This window comes from Xenopus laevis, chromosome 2S (genome assembly GCF_017654675.1).
Source record: "Xenopus laevis strain J_2021 chromosome 2S, Xenopus_laevis_v10.1, whole genome shotgun sequence".
In the NCBI taxonomy this organism is placed as follows: domain Eukaryota; kingdom Metazoa; phylum Chordata; class Amphibia; order Anura; family Pipidae; genus Xenopus; species Xenopus laevis.
Window position 1 is genome coordinate 67,053,474 of NC_054374.1, and position 26,701 is coordinate 67,080,174.

Below are 26,701 nucleotides of genomic sequence, written 5' to 3' on the forward strand. Positions count from 1 at the left end.
TCTTATGAGTTAAGGGAACCATTTCTCAGCCCTTTATACTGATTATCAGCCAGGGGTATGTACACAAAAGTAATGAGGGCTGCTATAGCACATGCTTCTACAAACTCTGCCATTGAGTAACTGGGTACAATCAAACCATATGTTTTCATATAAATGGCAATTATACAGGGAAGAGCCAACAAACGGCAGCAACTGCCTTTACCACATTTAATTGCAGAAAACTGGGACACAAGCTTTCAGGACAATCCCCATCAAGCTAATACAGAAGTTTTTGACCCAAAATGTGTTAAAATAAAAACTATTTCTTCTACTTTACATTATTTTGATGCATTGTGACAATTTATGCTATATGTCCCCTATATGTTGCCACTTAGGTTGAACAGTTGTCTTCCAAGGGATTTGCTTACTCCACCCTATCCAAGTAATCCACAGGCAATGCATTATATAACAACTGGTGTCTAGTAGTGAAAAATTGACCACTATGATTAGGGTTACCACCTTTTCTGGGAAAAAAATACCGGCCTCCCTATATATTTATCATTTTTCCCTATTAATAACATTTGGATCAACCATCGTTTTTACCGGCCAGGCCCATAAAAAACTGGCCAGGTGGCAACCCTAACTATGATTTGGCAACAGGTGCCCTTTAAAGGGGTACACCTTTAACTTTTAGTATGATATTGCAGACTGGTAGTAATTGGTGTTTAAGCATCGTTACCCACTTAGGCGGTGTGGATGCATGCATGTGTATAAGGGGCATCAATTGTGCTTCTATATAATAGTAGAATACATTTGGAACACTTAGGCCCCCTTGGCATTTGGTCCTGTAAATGGTTTGTCTATGCACAGGACCAAATGATTCTGAGATGTTTATTGGCGCAAATAAATTGAAATACCTTTCTCTGCATGGCTTGAAGATCATGGTCAGGAATGGGGATTGGCAATGCCCTAAAATAGTATAGCAGTTTAGTTAAGAGACATCTTAAAGGCATATATCTTCCCGAACCACAAGAGATCCATCTTTGACCATTGTCACAAGGTCTCACCTGCCTTCTCCAAAACTGGGGATAATTATGTTGATATAATGTAGTAGTATCCCAGGGAATATCAATTCCCAAATAATGGATCGTTGTTTCCTGCCATTTGAAATCAAAATTTAGTTGTAGTAATTTGACTATAGGTTGGGGTAGTGATATAGTAAGGGCTTCTGATTTAGTATGATTTATTGTTAGTCCCAATATTTTCCCAAATTTATCTAAGAGATGGATTATGTTGGGTCGTGAGGTAAGTGGTTTAGTTATAGTCATCCGAATGTCATCAGCATACAATCCTTGTTTATGAATGTGGCGTTTTAGCGGAGTACCTAAAATATAACTGTCTTGTCTGATAAGTTCAGCTAGGGCCTCTATGGCTAAGACAAATAATATGGGAGATGGGATCTGCTATATATGATCCCCACTTGGGTATTGCCATAGGGAAGTAATCTAATGTTTTCAAGATCATGATAAAGTGGGGAGCAATGCCCCATTTATCCAGTATGAAATATAAGTAGTTCCATGATATGGAGTCAAAGGCTTTATGAATATTGATTGACAGCAGCACCCCTTGTTGTTTTGTATTATGCACTATATCTATTAGATGTATGGTTCTTCTAATGTTATCTGTAGCTTGTCGTCTAGGAGTAAAGCACGTTTGGTCCAGCTCGATCAGATCAGGGAGGAATCTGCTTAGGCGGTCTGCTAAAATTTTTGCAAGCAGTTTGATGGCAATATTCATGACAGATATTAGCCAGTAGTTTGAACACTCACGGTGGTCTTTTTGTGGTTTTGGTATCAATGTCAATTGGGCTTTCAATGATTCCTCGTTACTTCTCTTTTGATCTGATCAAATTGAACATTTTAGTTAAATGTGGGTTTATAATATGGTCGCCAATTTGTTGTAGTATAAGCATGTAAAGCTGTCGGGTCCTGGGGATGTAGTGGTTTTACATTATTGATTGCCTTAGATACTTTTTCTTTTGGTGGGTGCATCTATGTTTTCTGTTTGTAATGTTGTTAGTTTAGGAAGCTGTAGAGAGGATATTATTTTATTAGCTAACGTAGATGGAAAGGGATCTGGTTTTGCATAAATACTGGAATAGTACATAGAGAATTCTTGTAAGATTTTTTGGGGATTGCTAGCTGACTCCAGTTTTAGTGCATATTATGGTGGGTGGAGGTTTATGGTTAGTTGCTTGGTTTAATTTCCTGGCTAGCATTTTATTTCTACTTTTTATTACTCCTCTTTCCTCCCCTATTCATATTCCAGTCTCTTATTCAAATGAGGGCATGGTTACTAGAGTAATTTGGACCCTACCAACCGGATTTCTGAAATCTCAAACTAGAGAGTGGCTGCATAAAAATCTAAATTACTCCAAAACCACAAATAATAAAAAATGAAACCCAATTGCAAATTGTCTCAGAATATAACTTACTACTTCAGACTAAAAGTTAATTTAAAGGTGAACAACCGCATAAGTTACATACATTGCATAAGCTTAGGGGGTCTAATGATCTTGCTGTGGGCTCAATAATCCTTCTCCTGCTGAAAAGTTCATGTAAGAGACATTCATATAATTCGATAAATAGATCCCAATATAAACAGCTGATGTTTACACTATAATAAGCAGCTTATATAAATAGTTACTAAACTAATTAATGTGCTAATAAGTCAGTCAGTTCATATGGGGACAGTTGAATTTACCTATAATTCATTGGTGGTCAGTTTGCCCCTGCTGACCCTTTTAAAGGTGAACTATTGCGAAAATTAATGTAATATTTGCTTCAGCATACTGAAATAAGAAACTTTGTAAATACAATCAATTAAAAATTATGTACCATTTTTTAAATAATCAAGTTTATCTTCACTATTCCTCTCTCAGCATCTGTTTCTTTTCATTCTGTCTACATTCAGGAGTTGGATGTCAGATGAAGGATCCTATAGGGTTCACTCTATTAAAATCACCAGAAATTCTGTCTCTCTACATGCAGAATTTGTGCAAAAGCAGTTATTTTGTTAGATTTTGTTTGTACTGGCATTAGTTATTTGAGTGAGCTCGATTACATCTGCTAGGAAAGGAAGCCCTCCCTATAAGATATATTGGATCATTCATCTGACACCCAACTGCAGCATGAAGACAGAATGAAGAGAAACAGATGCTGAGAGAGGAATAGTGAATATAGAAAATGAAGATTTCACTGGAGAGCTGATTTAGTGAAACAGTGAAGACGTTTATTCAAGATGCATTCGAGGCGTTTTTTAGATGCTGGCCGGAAGAGAGGTCAGAGAGGCAAACAGCGGATTTTTGGCACAGAAAGAGACGTAGGAGAACGAAGGGACAGCTACGAGGATTACAACACAGTACAGAGGCGATCGCAACGCACATCAGTGAGACGCCAATTCTACAGACCGTAATTGAAGGAGAAAGGTCCAACGATATGTGTAAGTCCACTGACTTAATCATTAACTTATCCAGTCATGTACTGACCACAGCAGAGATAGGGGTCCTAAACAAAGATTTTGGCTTTATCCCCACACACTCCACTGACAATTTTCAATGGAAAGTAGACTTTCATAAATTTATCCGAAGACTGAAATTAAAAAAATGCATTTCCTTGATAAAAAATGTGAACCTGCTGAACGTGATTTACATAAAAGTGACTTATTGAAGGCTAAAAGTGATTTTACGCCTGATATTACTTTGCCAATCGTTAGAAACTTTTCAGAATGTGATTTTACATGAGGTTTCAGAGTTATGGGGTGTACACAGCTTTTCAAACTCAAAACCTGTTTACAATATTACTAAAAAAGAAAAAGAGGCATTAAAGTCTCTACAGAAAAACGACAATATTGTTATCAAAAAGGCTGACAAAGGGGGCAATATTGTAATCCTCAATAAGGAAGATTACATTAAAGAAGCAATGAGACAGCTTACGACCCCAGGCCACTATGAATGTATTGATCACGACCCCACATGGGAGATCAAAAAAACTGTGGATGATACAATATCGTATGCCTTTGATTGTGAGATTATTACAGAAAATACTAAAAAAAATCTTAAGTACACCACACCCCAGAACTCCTCTTCTATACCTGTTACCTAAGGTACATAAAAAATTGGTGGAGCCACCTGGACGACTCATTGTTTCAGGAATGGGCTCGGTGCTACAACCACTATCACAATATGTTGATACATTTTTACAGGAGGTGGTACAAAAAATACCACAATGTCTAAAAGACACCACTGACTTCCTAATAAGATTGTCAAATTTGGGTAAAGTGAAGCCTGATAGCATCTTATGTAGTATTGATGTCCAGTCCCTTTACACTTCAATTCCCCATGAGGAAGGAATGATATATATAGAAGAAATGTTACTCTCAGAAAACATACCTCACTCTACCTCACATCAGTGAGACGCCAATTCTACAGACCTACTAGCTCTGGTCTTGAAGAAAAACTACTTTAGGTTCAATAAGAACCACTACATACAGTTACAAGGGACAGCTATGGAAAGTAATTTAGCTCCTAGTTATGCTAACATCTTCATGAACGCTATTGAACAAAAATTCATCCTCCAGAATCCCCTATACAGTAACAAAATCACCTGCTATTTTCTATTTGTGGACGACATCTTCTTAATTTGGGACTCAACAATAGAGGAATTAGAATCCTTCCTGTCCTTTATAAACACACAGCACCAAACCATTAAATTCACAGCAGATTACAGTCCAAAGAGCATACATTATCTAGATGTTAAGATTAATATTGAGAAGGGTGAATTAACCACTGAACTATACAGTAAACTACTTGAAAGAAATAACATGTTACTACATGACAGCTTTCACACCCCAAATACAGTGAGAGGTATACCCAAGGGACAATTTTTACGTGTAAGAAGAATTTCCTCAGACGATACTAAATATCTGGAAGCATCCAATACCCTGATTAAAAAATTTGTAGATCGGGGCTATGACAGGAACATTCTAATACAAACAAGGGATGAGGTCCTTTTACAGTCACGTGACAGCCTCCTAAGGAACACAAAAGAGAGAAGCACTAAAAACAGTATCCCATTTGTTACAGAATATAGTCCTTTAAGTAGAAAAATTGAATACATCATTAAAAAACATTGGTCCTGGTTAGGACAGGACCATACTTTTGGGAAACTGTTCAAAGACCGTCCCATATTCTCATACAAGAGAGGTAAAAATATTGCCAACTCTCTAGTAAGGGCTGAATTAAATATACCTGACCATAACAATAAAACTAGGTTCCTGAGCAAACCAAAAAATGGGACCTTCCCATGTTTAAATTGCGGGAAATGCAATTCTATAATAAAGGGGGACTATATTACACATCCATACCAAGGAAATAAAGTCCCAATCAAACAATACCACACATGCAATTCTGACTACGTTATTTATGCCCTGAAATGCCCATGTGGAAAACTATATGTGGGACAAACGACACGGGCAGTCAAAGTAAGGATAGGGGAACACAAGAGATCAATAACCTCTTTTGACCCTAAAAATAATAAAACACACACACCGGTTGCCAGACATTTCTTTAATGAAAGACACAGTCCTACAAGCTTGAAATGGATGGTGCTACAGAAGGTTAATATGCCCAGCAGAGGGGGTGACAGGAAAACTATGCTTTTGCAACAGGAAGCCAAAGGGATTGAGCTACTAAACACAATAGAGCCAAAAGGAATGAATGAATGAAGCCTGGAGCTTAAAGTGTTTTTTATAAGTTTCTTTGTTGCATCTTAAAACTATATCCACTAATTGTTACATTTGTTGCAGACTGGTACTACCATCTGGTTAAATCGATACAAATGAACTGATAAACTTTGGACTACAAACAACTAGATGGTAGGAGATACTTTATTTACACTGTTACACTGTTTAAACTATATGTGTACTGAAGGTCAGTTTTAGAATAGACCTAATTGGTAGTATCCATGTTCTAAATGATACTGTAATTTATAGACTTGGCCTGAAGGTGGAGCTAGTATACAATTGTTTGATCACATGATGGTTGTGGGATGGGATTGTGGGCTTTAAAAGGCCTCATTCAGTGTGTTGTAACTGTACCAGAAGAAGGACCCTAGAGGTCCGAAACATGTAGTGCTAAATGCATCTTGAATAAACGTCTTCACTGTTTCACTAAATCAGCTCTCCAGTGAAATCTTCATTTTCTACATGATACCTCCTTTCTGGACGTGGCAAAACCAGATCACTGTCGGATTGAGCTATTACTGATACATACGGTTTGTGGCAACAAGTTATTTGTATTTTGAATAGTGAATATAAACTTGATTATTGCAGAAACAGTGCACAATTTTCCACTTTAAGCTTCTCTGCATTGTTATTGATTGATACTGTACGTAACTTACACAAGCTTCTTGGTAAGTTACATTAGGCTTTTGCAGAAAAGTACCTCCATACCCCCCCCCGAAGCATCCGATAAGCTAGCAAGGCACACATATACAGTATATAGTTTATGTTTTAACTTATGGTATCTGGAAGTTGCTGTCATTTTAAAAAGGGGACATTGATTAGAGTGATGCAGTACTGAAAGAAAGCTTTGCAGGTGACACAGTGGGTTATAGTTAGGCAACAGCAGTAGTGTGAGTATTTACATATCCCTGCTGCTTTCAATCAAGTAAAATACCAACTCATTGGTACAATGAAGCAGAGCAAAACCACCTTATTAGGTTTATTGTTAAGGGAGGCTGGCAGTTAAGTCATTAGACACAGTAACGTAACTAGAGGGGGGCAGGCCCTGGCGCGGGACGTGCAGCTGGGCCCCTCTATGTACGCCCGGAACCGCCGGGAAATCCCCTGGAACCGCCTGGACTGGCAATCTGTGGATTCTGGCATATGCCAGAAGGGCTGCTTAAGATGCTATACACAGTAATATTTTGTTTTTATTCTGACCTCAGCACACACGCAAGTTTAAATTGTGTACTCAAAAGAAATTCTTCGAGCACATAGCCAAGAAGAAATTAAAGGAAGCATTAGTGTCAAGCATAAAAAAACAAGGTTTTATTGTATTCAAAATGTCTTTGTTACATGATGGAGTGAGTTAGCTTGCTACATATTCTTAATAATAAGTATGTTTACATAAAGAATGGAAACTTTTCTCTGCTCATGTTTATCTCTCAGTTTGCACCACATCCTCATTTGTGCGGTAAGCAGGATCGTTAACCAGAAATTTCAGTTCTCAGAATATTCCCCGTACAGATTCAAAGGCAGAAGGGAGTGGTCCTTACTTTTCAAAAGTATCAAAACAAATACTTAAGAAAATTTAAGCAAAACTTAGGTATACATGACCCTATGAAAAAAAATAGACTAAAATACTATACATACAGCCATGTTATGCTTAATTAAAGCACTATGCACAAAACGGAAATAGTTGCAATATAAACTGGACCAAAGACCAGAAGAAAAATTATACATAATTATTGTTGTACAATGCATATACATAATATTCATATTGATTGCACAGTCAGTTGAATCCAGCTTTGATCATGATGGATACATTTGCAATCTGTACACTTGCTAAACATACAGAAATTTAAGATAAAGATAATAACTTAAGATAATAACGCAAAAGAAATTAGTCATATATCGTATTTGCTACAAAGTATATGTGAAGGATCACATGTCATAATCAAACTGGCAGTTTCTGAAGAGGGAAAGGTATAGATAACCAAATTAAATTGTTAATATCTGATGTGATATCACTTTTCCCTAATGTTTTAATATGGAATTTGGAACTGAAAAAAAAATATTGGTGTAATTAGTGATCCCTCTTTAGCACTTTTGCAAAGTATATTCATTTTCTATTTTAAGTGGTTTCTAAAAGTTCGCCAAAGACCTAGGTTTTATTCTGTGTAAGTTGTACATTCAGCTATCAATCCTTAGTTTCAATGCCACAATCTAAAATTAACCATTGAAATTGTAGGCTTAAAGTAGTTAAAAAAGCAAATCAGACGATGTTCTGGCCATTAACTTTTAATCATTCAAAAGTTATGTCCCAGAAATAGTAGTGACAGTCACCAATGGATATTGTCAGATAGGCAATACACGCAAAAAAAATCTAACAGAAATGTTCTTACCTGTCCAATCGACTGCCATGGTACAAAAATTTTCAAGCAAGTTCGAATATCATACGAAACTTTGTTTCTGCAGCTGAAATGTTAGAAACCTTACCCAGACTGCATAGTGAATTAACCCTAGTGTTGCTCAATCTTAAAGAGAGCTGTTGAGCCAAAAGCTTGGTATCAGCAAACTAAACTGCATACTTCTCAGAAATGCTTTGAAAAGGACTTTGAGTAAGTTAATAGTAATTCATGTTTTCAGCATAGATCCCTATTAAAAGTATGTACCCATTTGTAATAGTTGGAAATATGGCGTATGTTTTCTAAACTGTCATCCAGGGATGATCCTGGCCCCTTTGCCACCTGAGGTGACTTGCTTCTGCCTCTTTGGTGTAGTCCTCCCTGCTGACATTTAATAAATATGAATACTTCAGTGATCTGAAATTGTTAATCTGTGCTCTACTGAATTATGGGATTTTAAAATGTGCTTATTTCTACAACAGAAAGGAATGTTGGCCTGGAACATAGTATTTGTACCTGGATAGTGAACTGGCTAAAAGATAGACTACAAAGGGTGGTGGTAAATGGAACATTTTCTAATTGGACCAGTGTTGTTAGTGGAGTACCACAGGGCTATGTACTAGGTCACTTGCTTTTCAACTTGTTTATTAATGACCTGGAGGTGGGCATTGAAAGTACTGTTTCTATTTTGCAGATGATACTTAATTGTGCAGAACTATAGGTTCCATGCAGGGTGCTGCCACTTTGCAGAGTGATTTGTCTAAGTTGGGAAACTGGGCAGCAAACTGGAAAATGAGGTTCAATGTTGATAAATGCAAGGTTATGCACTTTGGCAAAATGATATAAATGCAATTTACACACTAAATGGCAGTGTGTTGGGAGTTTCCTTAAATGAGAAGGATCTAGGGGTTTTTGTAGATAACAAGTTGTCTAATTCTGGGCGGTGTCATTCTGTGGCTACTAAAGCAAATAAAGTTCTGTCTTGCATAAAAAAGGGCATTAACTCAAGGGATGAAAACATAATTATGCCTCTTTATAGGTCCCTGGTAAGGCCTCATCTGGAGTCTGCAGTTCAGTTTTGGACTCCAGTCCTTAAGAGGGATATAAATGAGCTGGAGAGAGTGCAGAGACTAAGTGCAACTAAATTGGTTAGAGGGATGGAAGACTTAAATTATGAGGGTTGGGGTTGTTCTCTCTGGAAAAAAGGCACTTGCGAGGGGACATGATTACACTTTACAAGTACATTAGAGGACATTATAGACAAATAGCAGGGGACCTTTTTACCCATAAAGTGGATCACCGTACCAGAGGCCACCACTTTAGACTAGAGGAAAAGAACTTTCATTTGAAGCAACGTAGGGGGTTCTTCACTGTCAGGACAGTGAGGTTGTGGAATGCACTGCCGGGTGATGTTGTGATGGCTGATTCAGTTAATGCCTTTAAGAATGGCTTGGATGACTTTTTGGACAGACATAATATCAAAGGCTATTGTGATACTAAACTCTATAGTTAGTATAGGTATGGGTGTCACAGATACTGTACTTCCAACCGCATGTGACTTTAGGTGTGGCTATCAGGGGTCACTCACTCAGTCTCTCACCCACCTTGCACACAGGTTAGAGTAATAAAAGCACCCCAAACACCAACCAACACCCACAAAACTCATTCGCTGCCACCATCTATCATTCACAGGTGATAGAAACCTAATGTGACTATTTCCCCATTTTCTCTATTGGGTAATAATTCACAATACACCAATGCATTAAACACTCTCTCACTATAGTCAGTTAGTTCCTACTGATTCAACAAGTACTTCAGCAGGCAGAGGGTTAAGGCTCACAGTTACACTCTTTCAGGCTAGGTTCGTTTAGAGCACCAAAGACAATCTTATTAAATTCTCTTTAATATTATAAAAGGTATAACAGTGCAATATACAAAAAGATGTTGCAAAAAGAGACATACATTCAATAATACAATTACAAACAGTTGTAAAATAAAATTTATAAAATAAAAGGGAAAACATGGAAAACCTATACTTAACTCCAACAGTATAGAATTCCTGGTCCTGGAGGCAAGGGGAAACAAACGGGATAACTTCCAATCGCAATTGGTCCTCCAAAGTAAATCCCAAGTTTAGTCAGAAGAGCTGACTATTTATTAGTGATTTCAGGGCATCAGGTAACTGCACACTCCCCCCCCCCTCAGGAATGTAAGGGGGCGTAGCCTAGCAGGACACAGATTGAGTTTTTATGACCTCCTGTGAGTAGGAACTGGACCAAGAATATAATGACCATAACTCTCCATTGGAACATGGGAGAGAGATGATATTATATTCATTGGTTATTAATTCTCTCATGGATTTCATAGATACTACACATCAATACTGTGTGACCTGCCCATGCCCAGATATTCACATCTAATATACAGAGTACCAAACCTAGTCATGTTTGGACTTGTTTGAAAGCTGAAATTGCCTTGAACCCATCACTAGTTTTTTATACTGTTGGTACAACAGGTATGGGTTATGTAGGGATAAATATATTTAAGGATACATTATATGTGACCTTCACTTCACCTTTGAGGGTCTTGCTGGGAACTTTAAGTTCTCACTCCTTGGGCTTCCCCCTCCCATGGAATGGCTCTTATCAGCCAGGGCATGGAGGAGGGCATTACAGCTCTGACCATAGTGAAAAGAGGCCTGTTATGTGTCTGATTTAGATGTTGGCAGAAATATTTCTCATGATACCTTGGCCTGTTTTATTAACTATTACAGGCCTGTATCATGACAATGGGTATATAGAATTTATGTGAAAGTATGGAGGGGGGTGTGTATGGATGCTGGGTTTTCATCTGGAGGGTTTGAACTTGATGGACTTTGTCTTTTTTCAACCCAATTTAACTATGTAACTATGTAACAGCCAGATGTGAGTTTATGTGATGAGCTCTGATTCAAGTCTTTGCAAGTATAACTTTTCTATGAGTCTGAGCAATTGGAATATGCTGCTGCATTTCAGGCCTGGACTGCAAATCTGTTGGTTCTGGCAAATGACCTAGGGACTGCTGTAAGTTGCCATATACAGTCACTATTTATTGGGTCCAAGTCTGCCATCAGGGGGACACACGAGTGACTATCGTCCCAGACCCGACAGATCTCGTGCTCTCAGGGGGGCCTTGTCGGTGCTGCTGAAGATGCTGCTCCGGAGAAGAACCCGCAAAGGAAAAGAACGAAGAAGCCGTGTCGGAAAAGAACGAAGAAGCCATGTCGGAAAAGAATGAATAAGCTGTGTCGGAAAAGAACGAAGAAGCCGTGTCGGAAAAGAACGAAGAAGCCGTGTCGGAAAAGAACGAAGAAGCCGTGTCGGAAAAGAACGAAGAAGCCGTGTCGGAAAAGAACGAAGAAGCCGTGTCGGAAAAGAACATAGAAGCCATGTCGGAACAGAACGAAGAAGCTGCGATAAAAAAGAAGCTCCAATGGAAAGGAACGAAGAAGCCATAACGGAAAGTAATGAAGAAGCCCGCTTTGGAAAAGAATGAAGAAGCCCACTTCGGAAAATAATGAAGTAGCCAGCTTCGAAAAAGAACAAAGAAGCCGGCGACGGAAAAGAAAGAAGAGGCCGTGACTGAAAAGAAAGAAGAGGCCGTGACTGAAAAGAATGAAGAAGCTGTCACCAAGGAGGAACTTGCAGAGGGCCCTGGCCACCTATGTTTTTTTAACTTGGAGACCCTGGTGCCAATTATTTCGTTTGTAGGGGGACCTGGCCACCAATGTTTTTATTTAACTTGTAGGCTGCCCTGGCATTAATGTTTTTTTAAGTTGTCAGGGTCCCTAGCATCAGTGTTGTTTTTTAACTTTTTGGGGACCTTGGCACCAATCGTTTCTTCTGAACTAATGGTAAATAAGCAATTATTTTTTTTTCGCAGCTCTCTAACTTGTTAGTCAGCGACATGAAAGGGGCTACATGGGATATAACTGTTCAGTTAGTTTTCTTTTGATTCTGACCTGTAGACTTTGGATTCAGATTCATTCAGACATATTTGCTTTGGCCAGGTTCTTGGATTAGGTTTAATCCGCATCCTGCTAAAAAGGCTTGCAACTAGCTACAATGCAGTATGATTTCTTGAACAGTATGTGTTATTAATTCAAGAAAAGCAGTTGTAGCTACATAGAAATATGTACTATCAGTTCAGGCAGCTTCAAGAGAGGTATTAGGGATTAGTTATCTTGTTACCTGCCAATTGTTCTGTTGATATGATGTGGGGGGGGCATGGAAGTTGACATCAATCCAACTTGCAGTGCAGCAGATTGACGCATTTCTGAGTACAGGGTTGAGGGCAGTGTCAGACTGACTCACCAGTACAGTGATACTAGGAGGCCAAAAAATAGAAAATAGGAGGAAAATTTTTTAGAGAATGGGCCCTTTGTCCAAAATTTTCTGGTGGGTCCCCGGCACCCTAGTCTGACACTGGTTGAGTGGACTTGGGAAAGTAAGAAAATAGCTTGCCTCATGCTAAATATTAAAAATTAAATATAAATAAAATCTATCTTTTGAAAAACAAATTTTAACACTGGATTATACTTTAGCTTGAGGAGCTCTGTTAATTGATGTTCAAAAAAGTCTTTCATTGTGACAGATCCAAATCAGCAGGATCAAAATACTGTCTCTGCATAATGTGGTTTTGTTTGAGGCACACACACAATAGGTTTATTTTAGGGGAGGACTGTTGGGGCTGAGTTTATGCAGCTGCAAGAAGTGGAAGTTTGAAGATTCACCCGTGTGTGACCTGAAAACCTCTCACAGGTAGAGCACAAACTTTTCTGTTGCTCCAACTCTGTATTGCTAAAGACAGAACATCATGAATCGTTATTTAATCTGCAGTGCCATCATTCTCTTTGCCGGGGCCATAGACTTAGATTCTTCAAAAATGGTGAGTGTTTACATTTTGAGACTTAAGTGTTTTTCTAATATATACAGCATACAGTTCTTTGTAAGACAGTAGGGATTTTGGGAAGAGAATCTGTCTAAGGGGGTCTATACACTTAGGGGCAAATTTATTAATGGTCAAAACTGTCAAATTTTATGGAATTATACAAAATTGATTTGAGTATTTTTAAAAAATTTGAATTCTGAGATTTATCATACTTTAAGAATTCAAATTCGACTATTCACCACCAAAAAACTTTTGAATTACTGTACAAGTCAACAGGAGAGGTGCAATTCAAGTTTTTTTCAAAGAAAAAACGAATCAAAATTGGTCGAGTCGGTAAATTTCGTCCGAGTTTTACATATTCGACTTTATCAATAAATAATCGAATATTAGAATTTAGAGTAAAATCTAATTCATGTGAGTTTAAAAAAACTCACATGAATTCGAAATTCGACCCTTACCTCCCGAAAGTCTATATGAAATAATACATGCATTATCAACTGAAATGAGAGGTGATATCTGATCTCTCAATTCATAAATAGTCATAAGTTATTATCATGGGTAATACTTCCAGCCAGATAACGATTTTTGAGATACTTTCACCTAAAATGTAATTATCACCTGACTTATCAAGCTAAAACAAGAAAAATAACTCAAATAATGTGAGTTTACTCACATATTTATCACCTGTTTTAAGTTGGCAAAAAGCTACTTTTTAATATATCAAAAGTGTATAAGTTACATGTGTTTGTACATAGGCGGATAATTCCCATTAATGTTAATGTATAATGAAACTGAAACAGTTGTGAAATGAAGTTTTATTAAACAGTGCAGAGCAGGAAGCACTGATACTGCTCATGTTATTAATATCCGCAGGTACAACAGACATTTGTGTATATATCTATATATATATATATATATCTATATATATATATATCTATATATATCTATATATATATATATCTATATATATATATATATATATATATATATATATATATATATATATATATATATATATATATATATAAAGAGAGTGAGAGAGAGAAAAGAAATCCGCACTCATAGGTCTTTTGTGAAGAAAAAAATGGGTTTATTCAACGTTTCGGCTCTTAGACTCCAGCCGTCTTTTGCCTTTTGAACTATAACTGGGATTATGAGTGCTAGCAAGATTGAAGGTCTGACCCAGTCCACAGTCTGCCATATGTATGCAGATTTGGAGCTTACTTCTGTGGCAGTTGTGAGCAATTTGCCACTTTAGAGGACCTAGAGCAACAAATTGCAACACTGCAGTCGATTGACAATCTTGAGTGGAGTCTTGAGTGAGCAGAATTAGTGGGTTCAGATAGGGCAGGATGAGGATGCAGTCAGCTGGTGAGAGTAAGAAAATGGGCAGTATGGGCCAAAGGAAATGTGAGGCTGCTCCAGGGTTTATGCATCCTGACAGAATCACCAGAAGGCGTGCAGAACATGGGAGCATGAACTCTGGATTGGCAGTACTAGATGGGGCTCATCTCTCTAACAGCTGGGAGACCAGTTTCACTAGTAGTGGTGGGGTAGAGAGCAGAACCTGATCTCAACATATTGTGGTTGTAGGGAATTCAATTATTAGGAAAGTGGATAGGGTAATCTGTCATCCGGATTGCTACAACCAAACAGTTAGCTGTCTTCCTGGTGTCAGGGTCTGTCATGAGGTTGGATGGGTAAACAAATTATTGGGTGGGGCTGGGCATGACCCAGCTGTTTTAGTACATATTGGTACTAACAACAATATTAATGGTAGATGGAGGACCTCAATGAGTGTGTTCAGGGATCTAGGCTATAAAACTAAATTTTCTGAAATTTTGCTGTGCTAGGTGCAAGTTTAGAAAGAGCTAATTGCTTGGCTCAAGTCTTCGTGCAGGAAGGAAGGGTTTGGGTTCTTAGAGCACTGGGCTGATTTTTCTTTGGGGTACAACCTATGTAGTCATGACAGATTGAACCTCAATGGAAGGGGGTCCACTGTGCTAGGGGAAAGAATGAGGCTAAGAGGTTGGAGGAGTATTTAAACTAGGCCAAGGGGGTGACCTAAAGAATTATGGGGAAGCTAGGATAGACTGGGCAGTGAGATTATTTAGTAAATTGGGTCATGGGGGAGGAGTGAGGGGCATACAGTTTACCAGCTAAGGAGGTCCCTCCAAGGGAAACAGCCTAATACTAACTTGAGATCTAATTCTCCATTAAGCAATGTAAATTTCAAAAGGGAAAGTAGTAACCTTCTCTGTATGCTGGCAAATGCACAGAGTTTGTCAAGTAAAATGGGAGAGCTAGAGTTAATTGCATGCACTAATGATGGTATAATTGGTATCACTGAGACCTGGTGGGATGAATCATGTGACTGGGCTCTGAATTGAAATGGTTACACCTTATCTGAAGGATAAATTACAAAGAGTAGTGATAAATGGAACATTTTCTAATTGGACCAGTGTTGTTAGTGGAGTACTGCAGGGCTCTGTACTTGGTCCTTTGCTTTGTAACTGGTTTATTAATGACCTGGAGGCGGGAATTGAAAGTACTGTTTCTGGTTTTTGCAGACGATACTAAACTATGCAAAACTGCAAAAAAAAGTTTCATGCAGGATGCAGCCACTTTGCAGAGAGATTGGAGAACTGGGCTGCAAATTTGCAACTGAGGTTCAATGTTGATAAATGTACTTTAGTAGAAATAACATAAATGTGTATTGTGGGTTTCCTTAATTAAGACATATTTAGGGATTTTTGTGGATAACAAACTAACTTTAGGCAGTACCATTCAGTGGCTACTCAAGCAAATAAAGTACCGTCTTCCATAAAAATGGCAATAATGCAATAAATAGTGTGTGTGTGTGTGTGTGTGTATATATATATATATATATATATATAATATATATATATATATACATATACATACAGTATATTCATTGTGTGTATTTCTCCTATAGCATACTGTATATACAATATACCTTAAAATTGCATCTGTTTTTTGCAATGGTGCACCGTGGAATTTAAGGTTAGAAAAATCCAGCATCTTTATTGTTTCAATTTAAAAACATAGCACTTCTCATAAAGAAGAAAAAGCTCAAAAGAGATTGCACACTTTACATGTTTCATAGTCCCAGACTACTGCCTCAGAATCAATCCTACAATTTCACCCTGTTTATTGACCCAATTTATATTTTCTCCTCTAGGCGGCCACGTCAATCAACAATTCAGCAGAGGTGGAACAATCTTCAGAACCAAATAGCATGGGCCTTGGGTCCTTCACTTCTCCGGTACCACTATTCATCTGCACAGTTCTATCCCTCTTTTTTTATATGTTGGGAAACTAATACCTTCGTTAATGAGAAGCATCCTTTATTGGAGACCCAACTGTTGTTCCTTCACTTTGTCAGAGAGTCTTGTTCTTCACCGATGACCAAGCAGTCCTCAAACGAACCCTCCGAGTGTATTTGTGAATGCTTGCTTCTTCACGGCTGGGCCAAACCTGATTTTGCACTCCTCTATTCAACCCATGGCTACAATATCTTTTTCCTCTGCAACCCATACACTGGCTAAATAAATATCTATTCTTTTTCACCAGAGAATTTTCTTTTTTTATTTATTTGCAAATTGATGTAATGTGAGTATAATTTGGTTAATGTGTGAATTAAAGAAGGGAAAGCAAGGAAAATCTGGACACAAATACAGTGAAATACAGTAAAATAACTAAAATCACTATTTGAAACATAATTGCCTACATGTGAATAGAAGGTTAATAAGGGAATTGTAAATGCATTTTACACATGTTTAGGTATATTTGTAAACGGTAAATCCAATAACTACTTGAAGTGAATTATTTTACAGGCCTATATCAGCAAATATAACAGAGACAACAAGTGGGGGTTTTAACGTGAGCTAAATTCTGCAAAAACTGTTACAGTTATGAACTCTGGATTCCATTCTGCGTGTTTATTATAAAAAGTAAGGAAACACTGAATCCATAGTCATTCACAAAAGATATGGTTGAATATCAAATACTTAATTTGCCTATTAACATTCTACGTCCAGTGCTTAAAAAGTCACATGATTTTAAAGGTTTCAATTTGGTTCAACCAGGCAGTCAGAATTATGGTTAATCTCAGCCCTGAACTTCTGGGCCTCTGTTAAAGCTTGGTTCTTGTCCAGTGCACACCTAATCAAAATCGACTAGTAGGTTTCAAGGGCATTCTGTAACCTGCCATCATAGAGCAATTCAGCAGGGGCAGGTAACTGCCTGCAGGAAAAGTTTATTTACACAGTAAATTGTAGTGTTAAACTTCCGGTCTCAATTTTAAAAAACTGTATAAAAATGAGGGCACCATAGAAATGTTACCCATTGGTTTTTTTTTAAGAGATGTAACAGAGAGATGCTGCAGATTGCTAGGGAGTTTATGGGAGGCCTCAATAAGAGCGGCTTTGTAATACTCTTCCATATGCTTCCTGTACTGTAACCACAGGTGTGTTTAGTTAAATGCTACTGATGTGGTATCTCACTTTTTTTCATCAAACACTCACTTGCCTTACCATTTAAGACACTTTATAGTTCAGTTAGAACTAGGTTTGCAAAAAAATAATCATATGCAAAATGTTCTGTTTAATCCATGAAAAAAGTGGAATGCACATTTTTTGGTAGCAGTTGCTGCAACCACCACCATCTATAAAGAGCTTGTTCTCTACGTCAGCCTTTCCAAGTTTGCAGGGGAGCCTGACAAGTGAAGCTGATCTCTCTGGTGAGGCACACTGGGTCGCAGAGTCAGCTGGGACTCTACAAACTTTAAGAAAACTTTCAAAAATAAAAAATATACTATGTAGGAAAAAAACTGGGTAAATAGATAGGCTGTGCAAAACAAAAACTGTTTTCAATATAGTTAGTTAGCCAAAAATCTCATTTATAGGGGTTGGAGTGACTGGATGTCCAACAGAACAGAACACTGCTTCCTGCTTTGCAGCTCTGTTGGTTTTCACTGATTGGTTACCAGGCAGTAACCAATCCGTAACTTGAGGGGAGGCCACGTGGGTCATGACTGTTGCTTTTGAATCTGAGTTGAATGATGAGGATCAATTGCAAACTCACTGAACAGATATGTCCCATGTGGCCCCCCTTAAAGTCGCTGACTAACTCAGAACGCTGAAAAGAAGTAAGTTCTGTTATGTTAGACATCCGCTCACTCCAGACTTTATAGATGACAGTTTTGACTAACTAACTATATTAAAAACATCTTTTACTTTGCACATCCCATCTATTTACCCAGTTTTTATTTTTACACTGAACTGTTACTTTAAATTCTCTTTATCTGCATCCTCTGTTATTTCCCAACACACCACACACTGGAGAGATACAAAGTGATGTTTCTGGATGCACCATCTTATTCGCCCACAAAAGCTGTGTCCCCTGCAACTTACAGATGCAATTTAGTGCCTGTTTGGTCAATTATGCGTTTCAGCGGTCGCTTTTATTCTTCATTTCTATTGGAATGGCATCACTTCTGATGTGCAACATTGATTCTGGCATTTGTCAGTTGCAGCTATTGATAACTGACTGTAACTCACTAGGTGAACCCTAGAATTCATCCATCGCATTATCAATAAGATTCAAGAAAGCAAATTAAATAATGTCATTTTTAATGTCCCACATACAGTATGTACAAAACCACCCAGAGCGTGTGAAGGAGAAGGTAGGAAAAATCTGTATAAAAATATACATTTAAATATAAATAAAAGTGTATCATTGCTTAAAACATTACTGTGCTAGAGAACACTATATACAGGGTGCTGTCCCCTGTATTGCACAGCTTCTTCACATTTCGTACATATGTTATAAAGAAGTGTAATGTCTTTTCAAGAGGCACATGGGGCATTTTTCCCGCTGCTGTTTTCCACTGGGTGTCACTAGTGTATAAAAATTCCTTGTCCTCTTGTCACCACTCCGACACTATGGGGCAGCTTCACTAAAAGGTGAAGAGGCCGACGCTACTAACAATTCGCCATAAATCCCACCTGCAGGGACATTGCCAATTCACTAACAGACGTAGAGGACAATTCGCTAGCTAACAAGACCATCGATAGCCTACGTTCGCACCCTATCGCCAGAAGACTCTCTGCTCTGGAGATTGGTCGTTACTCTGCAAATTCACTAAGATGAGAATTTTACAGAACATTACCTCTTTCGCCAGAGTTTACTTCGCCACCTCAGACCAGGCAAACTGATAACACAAAGCTACATCTTCATCAATCTTATGTCCGTGACATCATATCCTGTATGCCGGAAATGCATTAATAGTTCAGACAAAAGTCTGAACTATTAAAGATTTATGTGTGAAGATTCTTTTTCCAAACATTTGAGGGGCCTGCCACATTTGTTTTAGGGTGGGCTCATGTCTAGGGCATTATATGATCTCTTTTGTCTTTATTCAGGTTCCTTGGACATTTGTAATAAAAAGTGGCCACTTCAAGCATTTGCACCAACATCACAAACATTTTTTATGTACCGGTCCTATTTAAATTCACCTAAGCGTAAGAGTACTAACGAAATTTCACTAGGTAGACATGAAGACTGCCAAAAATTCGCTATGAAATGCTCGAACTGCTGAAGTAAGGCTAACGAAAATTGGTCTGCATTCGACTGCTGAGACACAACTTCACATTTTAGTGAATTAGCATAGTGGTAAGGCATTTGCGCCTGGCGAAGTGTAGCGAATCGGTTGCTGGCGAAAATTCGCCCTTTAGTGAATTTACCCCGATGGCTGACATATACAGAGTAGTAGTCTTGTCACTCTGAAATATTGAATTGAGCAGTTTCTTACTCGGAGAGCCATGTGTCAACATCAGCCAGGGCAGCAGAAATGGTGACGGTATCTTGACTGCCAATAACTGAAAACAGCAGGGGTGGTCAAGAAGCCATACTGTGCCATAAGCTTAAAACTGTTCAGCCGGTTATAATGCAGGCTCTGCAATTTCTGGCAGATGGTTTAATGATTGTAGCTGAAAGATTATATTGACTACTCCGTTGCTTGCAGTACCTGCAATACCTGGTTTTCCAGAAGACATCTCTGATCCATTAAGTGATGGTATTCCCCAGAAACAAACCCCTCGTTTGCAAAAGTTCATTAGCACGTCAGAGGGTATAGAATTTCTCTATAGGTAAACAAAGAGTGATTTTGCTTTTCATTAATGAGATGGGGTTAAAGTTAGTGTAACTAAGTTGGAAAAAAAATATACTTATTATTTAATACTACAGTAGTTCTGGCTTCCTGCCTCCTAAAGCAGCACACACAAGAGTACAGGGGAAAATCTGCCTTTTTGTGCTATGTTTAGGTGTATGAGGACCAGTAGCCATTTATTGAAGTAAATCTGTGGGTTTCACGTTGTATATACCCTTGCTAACATTTCCATATTGACTTTGGGTACACAATAAAGATGGCTCCAGTGTTAGAACACCTCCAGGTCCCATTGCTGGCTTGGCCTGTCTTCCGTATTCTCCCATAAAACCACGTGGTCTGAGTCATAACATTGGCCTCCTGGGATATGAAAGGTTAAAAGAATGGTGAAGCATTAATATGGGCCCTAGTCAAACTCAGAACAGACTAATGTGTAGTAGCATACTATATTAAATATATCATCTGCTGGATGTACAATCACAAAAGACATTATCGGTCAAGTATGTAAAACAGACAAATAACAAAGAATGTAATTTCTATAGTAGACATGGCTTAAGATATATTTGCCTTATATGGAAATAATGAGAATATTATATATATTCTCTCTGTAGCACTGAGATTTGCTGCTATTTTTAACAAAACAAAGGCAACCCCGTTCAAATATTTTGTGAATATCAATATAAATAACTAATTTCTCTGTAAGCAAACAATAAACAGGACCCAGAACAATATATTCACCCATAATGAAAAAAACGAAAGACATTAAAAAAACTGATTGGACCGGAAAAAAACATTAAATCTGTCAATAAAACCGATAAACAGGTTAATACTATATAAATGTGTGTTTGCTCACCTTTTACATCAAGACACATTCCTTTAAAAAGGCAACTTGTTATGCAGCCAGAGTCTTCTAGGATCCAGGTCTGAATTGGTTTGCGGCTTTCAGACCATAACACCACTTTGGTTCCAGAGCATGACTGGCCAATCACTTGCAAACTCATGTGAGGAGCCATCTGTCCAATAGAAACAACAGATTGATAATAAAAAAGAAAAGAGATAGCGTGTTAAAACAGTGAGGCAACAGTTAATGATATAGTAGAAAAGACGTTTTTTTTAGAGTTGTAACTTTTTGGATGTGTTCCCATTTTTTAACTTCAGCTACTTTATAACTGTACATAGCTTCTTGTATATACATATGAGCCTATGGAAGGAAGGCACCAAGTGCACAACAGGGTTACTGTAAATACATTTCTAAAAGTGAGACTACTTACCTGGTTTTTAAGACGACCCTCCTCGTAGAACCACAGCAAACACCTTCCCTCTTGTGCTTCAGTCACAAGTACACGTGCTGCCTTCATATCCTCGGTCAGCTCAGCAACACAGAGAAAAAGGCCCAGATTGCGGTTCCGAAGTCGGAAATACACAGTCCTCTGGGGGTAGAAGTTAAGTGGTGAGCCTAATGTACTGTATGCTCTGGAACAGTGATCCCCAACCAGTGGCTCTTGAGCAACATGTTGCTTACCAACCTCATGGATGTCACTCTCCTTGGCCTCAAAATAAGTGTTTAATCTTTGAATTTCAGGCTTGGTGGCAAGTTTTGGTTGCATTAACAGACCCTCCTGTAGGCTGCCAGTCCACACAGGGGCTATCAAATAGCAAATCACAGCCCTTATTTGGCATCCCCAAGACGTTTTCATGGTTGTGTTGCTCCCCATGTCTTTTTAAATTTGAATGTGGCTCATGGGTAAAAAAGGTTGGGGACCCCTGCTCTAGAAGAACATGACTCATTCAACATGGATACTATGAAAGCAGTTTTAATTCAGACCACCCTGCAACAATGAAGTCCAACCAACTTCCCCTTGTCAGTCAGTAAATATGGGCTCATTTGCTGAGTGCAGTTATTATTCCCAATTTAATTTAAAATCATTTTTTTCATTATGTCTACTGTTGGCTGTTACTTATTCAGCAATCCAAGTTTAATGGCACAAAGTTCATTGACATAGGAGATCAAGGTCTAACTGCAGCAACAGCTTCCCATTGTGGTCAGTGATAAAGATAATACTGATGATAAAGTATCTGGTGTTCTAATCACAGTGACCTACTGGGGTTTATTTCCTAACATTAGACAGAATTGCCACAGTGCCATAACCCATAACAGCTAATCCGCAATTAGCTTTCATCAGTTTGCTGTATGTAGAATATCAAAAAGAAAATACAGGTATGGGGCCTGTTATCCAGGGATAACGGATCTTTCCGTAATTTGGATCTTCAAAACTTAAATCTACTAGAATATCGTTAAACATTAAATAAACCCAATAGGCTGGTTTTGCCTATTGGGTTTATTTATATCTTAGTTTGGATCAAGTAGAGATACTGTTTTATTATTACAGAGAAAAAGGAAATATTTATTCTAAATTTTGATTATTTGGATAAAATTTAGTCTATGGGAGATGGCCTTTCTGTTTACTTTTTTTGTTGCTAAGAAATAAGGTACAATTATGATTTTTTTGCACTATGGTAGTCATAATAAAAATCTGCATACAGACCGACATCTTTGGAAATGCTGTATATTAAAGACCATTTTTAATAATGATAGTTTCTACAGGTTTTTAATATGAATAACCTGGCTTATTATCTTTGCTTTTACAAAACCAATTATTTGTAATATCGGTGCCACAAGATTTCAAGGTTGTTCACCTTTAAATTAACTTGTATATGGTGTTTTTGAGTTATTTGACTTTTTATTCAGCAGCTCTCCAGTTTGCAATTTCAGATATCTGGTTGTTAGGGTCCAAATTAACCTTTGTTTTTTAGATGGGGTCAGTGACCCCCATTCGAAAACTGGAAAGAGTCAGAACAAGAAGGCAAATGAAAAAAAAACTATACAAAAACAATAATGAAGGCCAAATGAAAAGTTGTTTAAAATTGCCCATTCTATAACATACTAAACGTTAACTTAATGGTGAACCACCCCTTTAAGGAATTCATCTGCAAGGTATAACATAGGGTCATATTTATAAAAGTCTGGAAACAGTTCCCAAAATATGCCCCCTAGGGTTCTATGCTTTGTTTACAAACAATATAATTAACTATATTACAGCTATATAAACATGAGATAAATGTTATATCAACTTTTTGTGTGGTTTCTCAGGTAAGATTAGCATTTAAACAGGCTGCCAGATTTACTTAATTTGCCAATGTAAATAAGGAGACATAGCAGGATGTTCTTGACCTCACCTGTCGGATAGGACAGAGTGATCCAATTCGCTGGAGTCCACTGTAAAGCAGCCAGTTAGGAATCTGCTTACGTTCCAGTAACCACTGTCTACCCCTAAAATCACTGTGCTCGTAGACTACCCATCTGTATGGAGAGAGGGACAAGAGAATTAAAATATTGGGTGAGAAAATACCAAATTGTTGTGGAAGTGAATAAGAGAAGATAACAGGAAAGCATGAAAATGCTTTAAGAGAAAAGGTGAGACCAGTGTTGGACTGGCCCAATGGGATACCAGGAAAACTCCTGGTGGGCCCTCCTGCTTCTAACCATTTAGCCTGTTTCATGGCCATTGCCTACTTCTGTATGGGAACAGAGAGGCTAAATAGATAGAATAATAAATAATAGAATAGAAAGAAAACAGACTTGAAGAACAGAGGTTGAGTGAGGTGAAGAAGAGGAGAAATAGCTCTGAAGAATGGGCCCATGGACTAAGGTTTTCTGGTGGGCCCCTGGCATCCCAGTCCGACACTGGGTGAGACCATGACAATTAGAAGCAATTTTCCCATGTACACAGGTTTACGTCTCTTCACCAGTATTTCTATTCCAAGTTCATCGTATTTACCTGTTCTAATATTTCCCCAAAGGCCTAGATTTGTTTTTTAAATGCAGTGTTTACAAATGCATATTTTCTTAGTTCCACGTGACTATGCCCATGTAACATACCTCATGGGAATAAGTAAGTTATATATTGTACCTCACATAGTTTGTAGATCTGTGGGTATTGCTATTTCCCAGACCAGTACCTGCTTTAAAAGACAAAGTAATGTGGCAATGGAAAGACGATAAAGTCCTTCTAGAATCTGAGGTAATTCCATAATTTATTATAGATTAAGTATTGTAGAAAAATAGTTGTCAAGTTACCAGCATGCAGTCCTATTAGTAGTAGGCCTCCCCAAATCTCTAACCCCATTCCTCTAAATTCACTATATATAATGGCAGTCCATGTGAGAGAGGAAAGCAGAATTTTTGGTGACCAAGTGGAAGGCAATGTGACAAGTTAGTCAAAATAAGGCTGAATTTTCTATAGCTGTTAGTTGAGAATACAAGCAATCAGGCAGCTTCCAAAAATGTGTACAAATACACATTTGCAGAATAGGGATGATGTGTGCCCATAGTAGCCTAGGTCATCTTACTTTGGTGTCTGTTTATGGGACAATAAATGGAAGATTATGCCCAAGCCACAGAGGTGCTTTAACTCACATGCCACTCTTTACGCTCACTGACATCACATGGTTGTTGTACCCCTCTCCCTGAAGGCTCCGGACTTCTTCAGTAAAATCCAACTCCTTCCCCTCAAATCTCTCTAAGCCATGGAGTGATATAGAAGGAATAGAAAAATACTGGAAAAACAAAGCAGAACTGAGGATCAGTGACATGGAATATTGCCAGTGTTAAGCAGCATTTCGTGTAATTAGCACAAAGCACAAGAACAGTAATTAAGGGCTGGACTGATAATTATGCTGATCTACTGATCTCTGTTTAAAGAAAAGCAAATAATTACAATGCTGTCTCTGCAGATTCGCAGATTCCATAGTAATTAGCACCGGTCAATCCAATTGAGCATAAGGCAAAGGTGTATGGGCGGACAGAGTCTGGGTGGTTAACAGTGGCACTATAGAATATGAGTAAGTATCAAAGAGATTTCTGGTGTAATTAGGACCTAAAGCTGGCCACACACAGACTCAATTTTGCTTGGACCAGTCATTTGTTTTTCCAATTTCTAAGTTTGGCATGACCTTTTTCAGTGTAATTGCATTAGATGTTCAAAAACGCAAACTTATTGCTACATGTGTGACAAGATCAAAGCACAAAGTATGGCATAGTTCTCATTTGTTACTGCAATCCATACATTTACAAAAATAGTAAATAACAGATACATCATCTACAATTCTATGGTTTTAATGCAGCATGGTTACAAAGTTTGCTCTTCACTTTTGCGACACCTTAAAATATGATTGTCGATTCACACACAGACCAATGTTTGGTGCCATCTGCTCATGCTTTGGATATTGGTATTGTCAGTTACACAAGTAAATTGAAATCAGCAAAACAAGAATCAGAAACATACTAGAGGCACTATCTTGAGAGATCGTAGAGAGCAGGGTATCAGACACCCCATGGCTGTGCGAGTTGGGTATTCTCCTTCTGACAGAATGTATTGTTCTCCGCTGCAGTTCTCACCCTCATACAGGCTCCAGCTGTGGGAAAGGAGACAAAAAAGTGTTATGTGATATCAATATCCTGCCTCCAGGGCGTAACTACAGAGGAAGCAGACCCTTCGGCTGCAGGGGGGCCTAGGAGGTATAGGGGCCCTAATTAATATACAATTTCAATAAATATAAACAGAACATTTTGGGGGCAAAAATAATTTGCTGTGGAGCCCAGTAATATCTAGTTATGCCACTGCCTGCTTCCTTTTGCACTATTGCTCATACACATTCCATCTGAACACATAGCAATGGAACTTGTTGTGAAGCAAAGTGCCTATTATTTCTGGAATGAGCAATACATTCCAGGACACCAAATTTAATGCCATTCTGCAAGCGGGTTAAATAATGTTCTAACATCAGAATTACTAAAACCATATTTGTACAAATGACTAGAAGCTATATCAAAACAAACCTTCCACACTCCACCCTGCAAGACTGCGGTGAAAAGGATTCTGGGAGCTCTATGTGATCTTCTCTGCAAGTTAAACAGTCACCATAGAAGTTTGGCTCTGTGAACAAGTGGATCTGAGAAAACAGAACGTATAACAGTATAAGGGAATATCTGGACTAATTGTTTTGCTTTTGTAAGTCAGCCGTTTAAGAGGCATTAAAGAAACGTATAACTACAGACTAGTTTAAGGCTCCTTGAAGTAATTAAAGTCTAGGCATGACATTTTTAATTCTAAAAACTTGTTATCCAGAATGTTTCAGACATTCCACATTGTACTTTAAATGGACTCTGTCATGACTTTTATGGTGTAGTTTTTATTTCTAAATTATACTTTTTACACTACACATAATATACTTTACAATATAAAATTTAATTCCTGAACCAACAAGTATATTTTTTAAGTTGTAATATTGGTGTGTAGGCAGCCATCTCAGGTCATTTTGCCTGGTCATGTGCTTTCAGAAAGAGCCAGCACTT

The 26,701-nt window shown here is 38.0% G+C and overlaps 1 protein-coding gene and 2 long non-coding RNA genes across 3 annotated transcripts in view; 2 read left to right on the forward strand and 1 right to left on the reverse strand.

Annotated features, from left to right (window-relative positions):
- The first annotated feature begins 3,165 nt into the window (after nucleotides 1-3,165).
- LOC108709518 lies at nucleotides 3,166-6,433 on the forward strand. The gene is made up of 3 exons (XR_005965820.1): nucleotides 3,166-3,480; nucleotides 5,845-5,913; nucleotides 6,217-6,433. It is a non-coding gene; the product is annotated as an uncharacterized LOC108709518 (long non-coding RNA).
- Nucleotides 6,434-10,972: 4,539 nt separating this feature from the next.
- On the forward strand, nucleotides 10,973-16,687 carry LOC121400563. Its single transcript, XR_005965819.1, has 2 exons — nucleotides 10,973-13,094; nucleotides 16,300-16,687. It is a non-coding gene; the product is annotated as an uncharacterized LOC121400563 (long non-coding RNA).
- Nucleotides 16,688-18,734: 2,047 nt separating this feature from the next.
- The window catches only part of LOC108709519, a 43,847-nt gene continuing 35,880 nt past the window's right edge, over nucleotides 18,735-26,701 (reverse strand). Inside the window, exons 16-22 of the mRNA XM_018249441.2 lie at nucleotides 26,186-26,298; nucleotides 25,632-25,761; nucleotides 24,764-24,903; nucleotides 23,524-23,647; nucleotides 21,558-21,716; nucleotides 21,140-21,299; nucleotides 18,735-20,646 (exon numbers count right to left, since the gene is read on the reverse strand). Of these exons, the coding sequence (XP_018104930.1) occupies nucleotides 20,558-20,646; nucleotides 21,140-21,299; nucleotides 21,558-21,716; nucleotides 23,524-23,647; nucleotides 24,764-24,903; nucleotides 25,632-25,761; nucleotides 26,186-26,298 (915 nt within the window). The 3' untranslated portion in view covers nucleotides 18,735-20,557. The remainder of the gene's footprint in view (nucleotides 20,647-21,139; nucleotides 21,300-21,557; nucleotides 21,717-23,523; nucleotides 23,648-24,763; nucleotides 24,904-25,631; nucleotides 25,762-26,185; nucleotides 26,299-26,701) is intronic.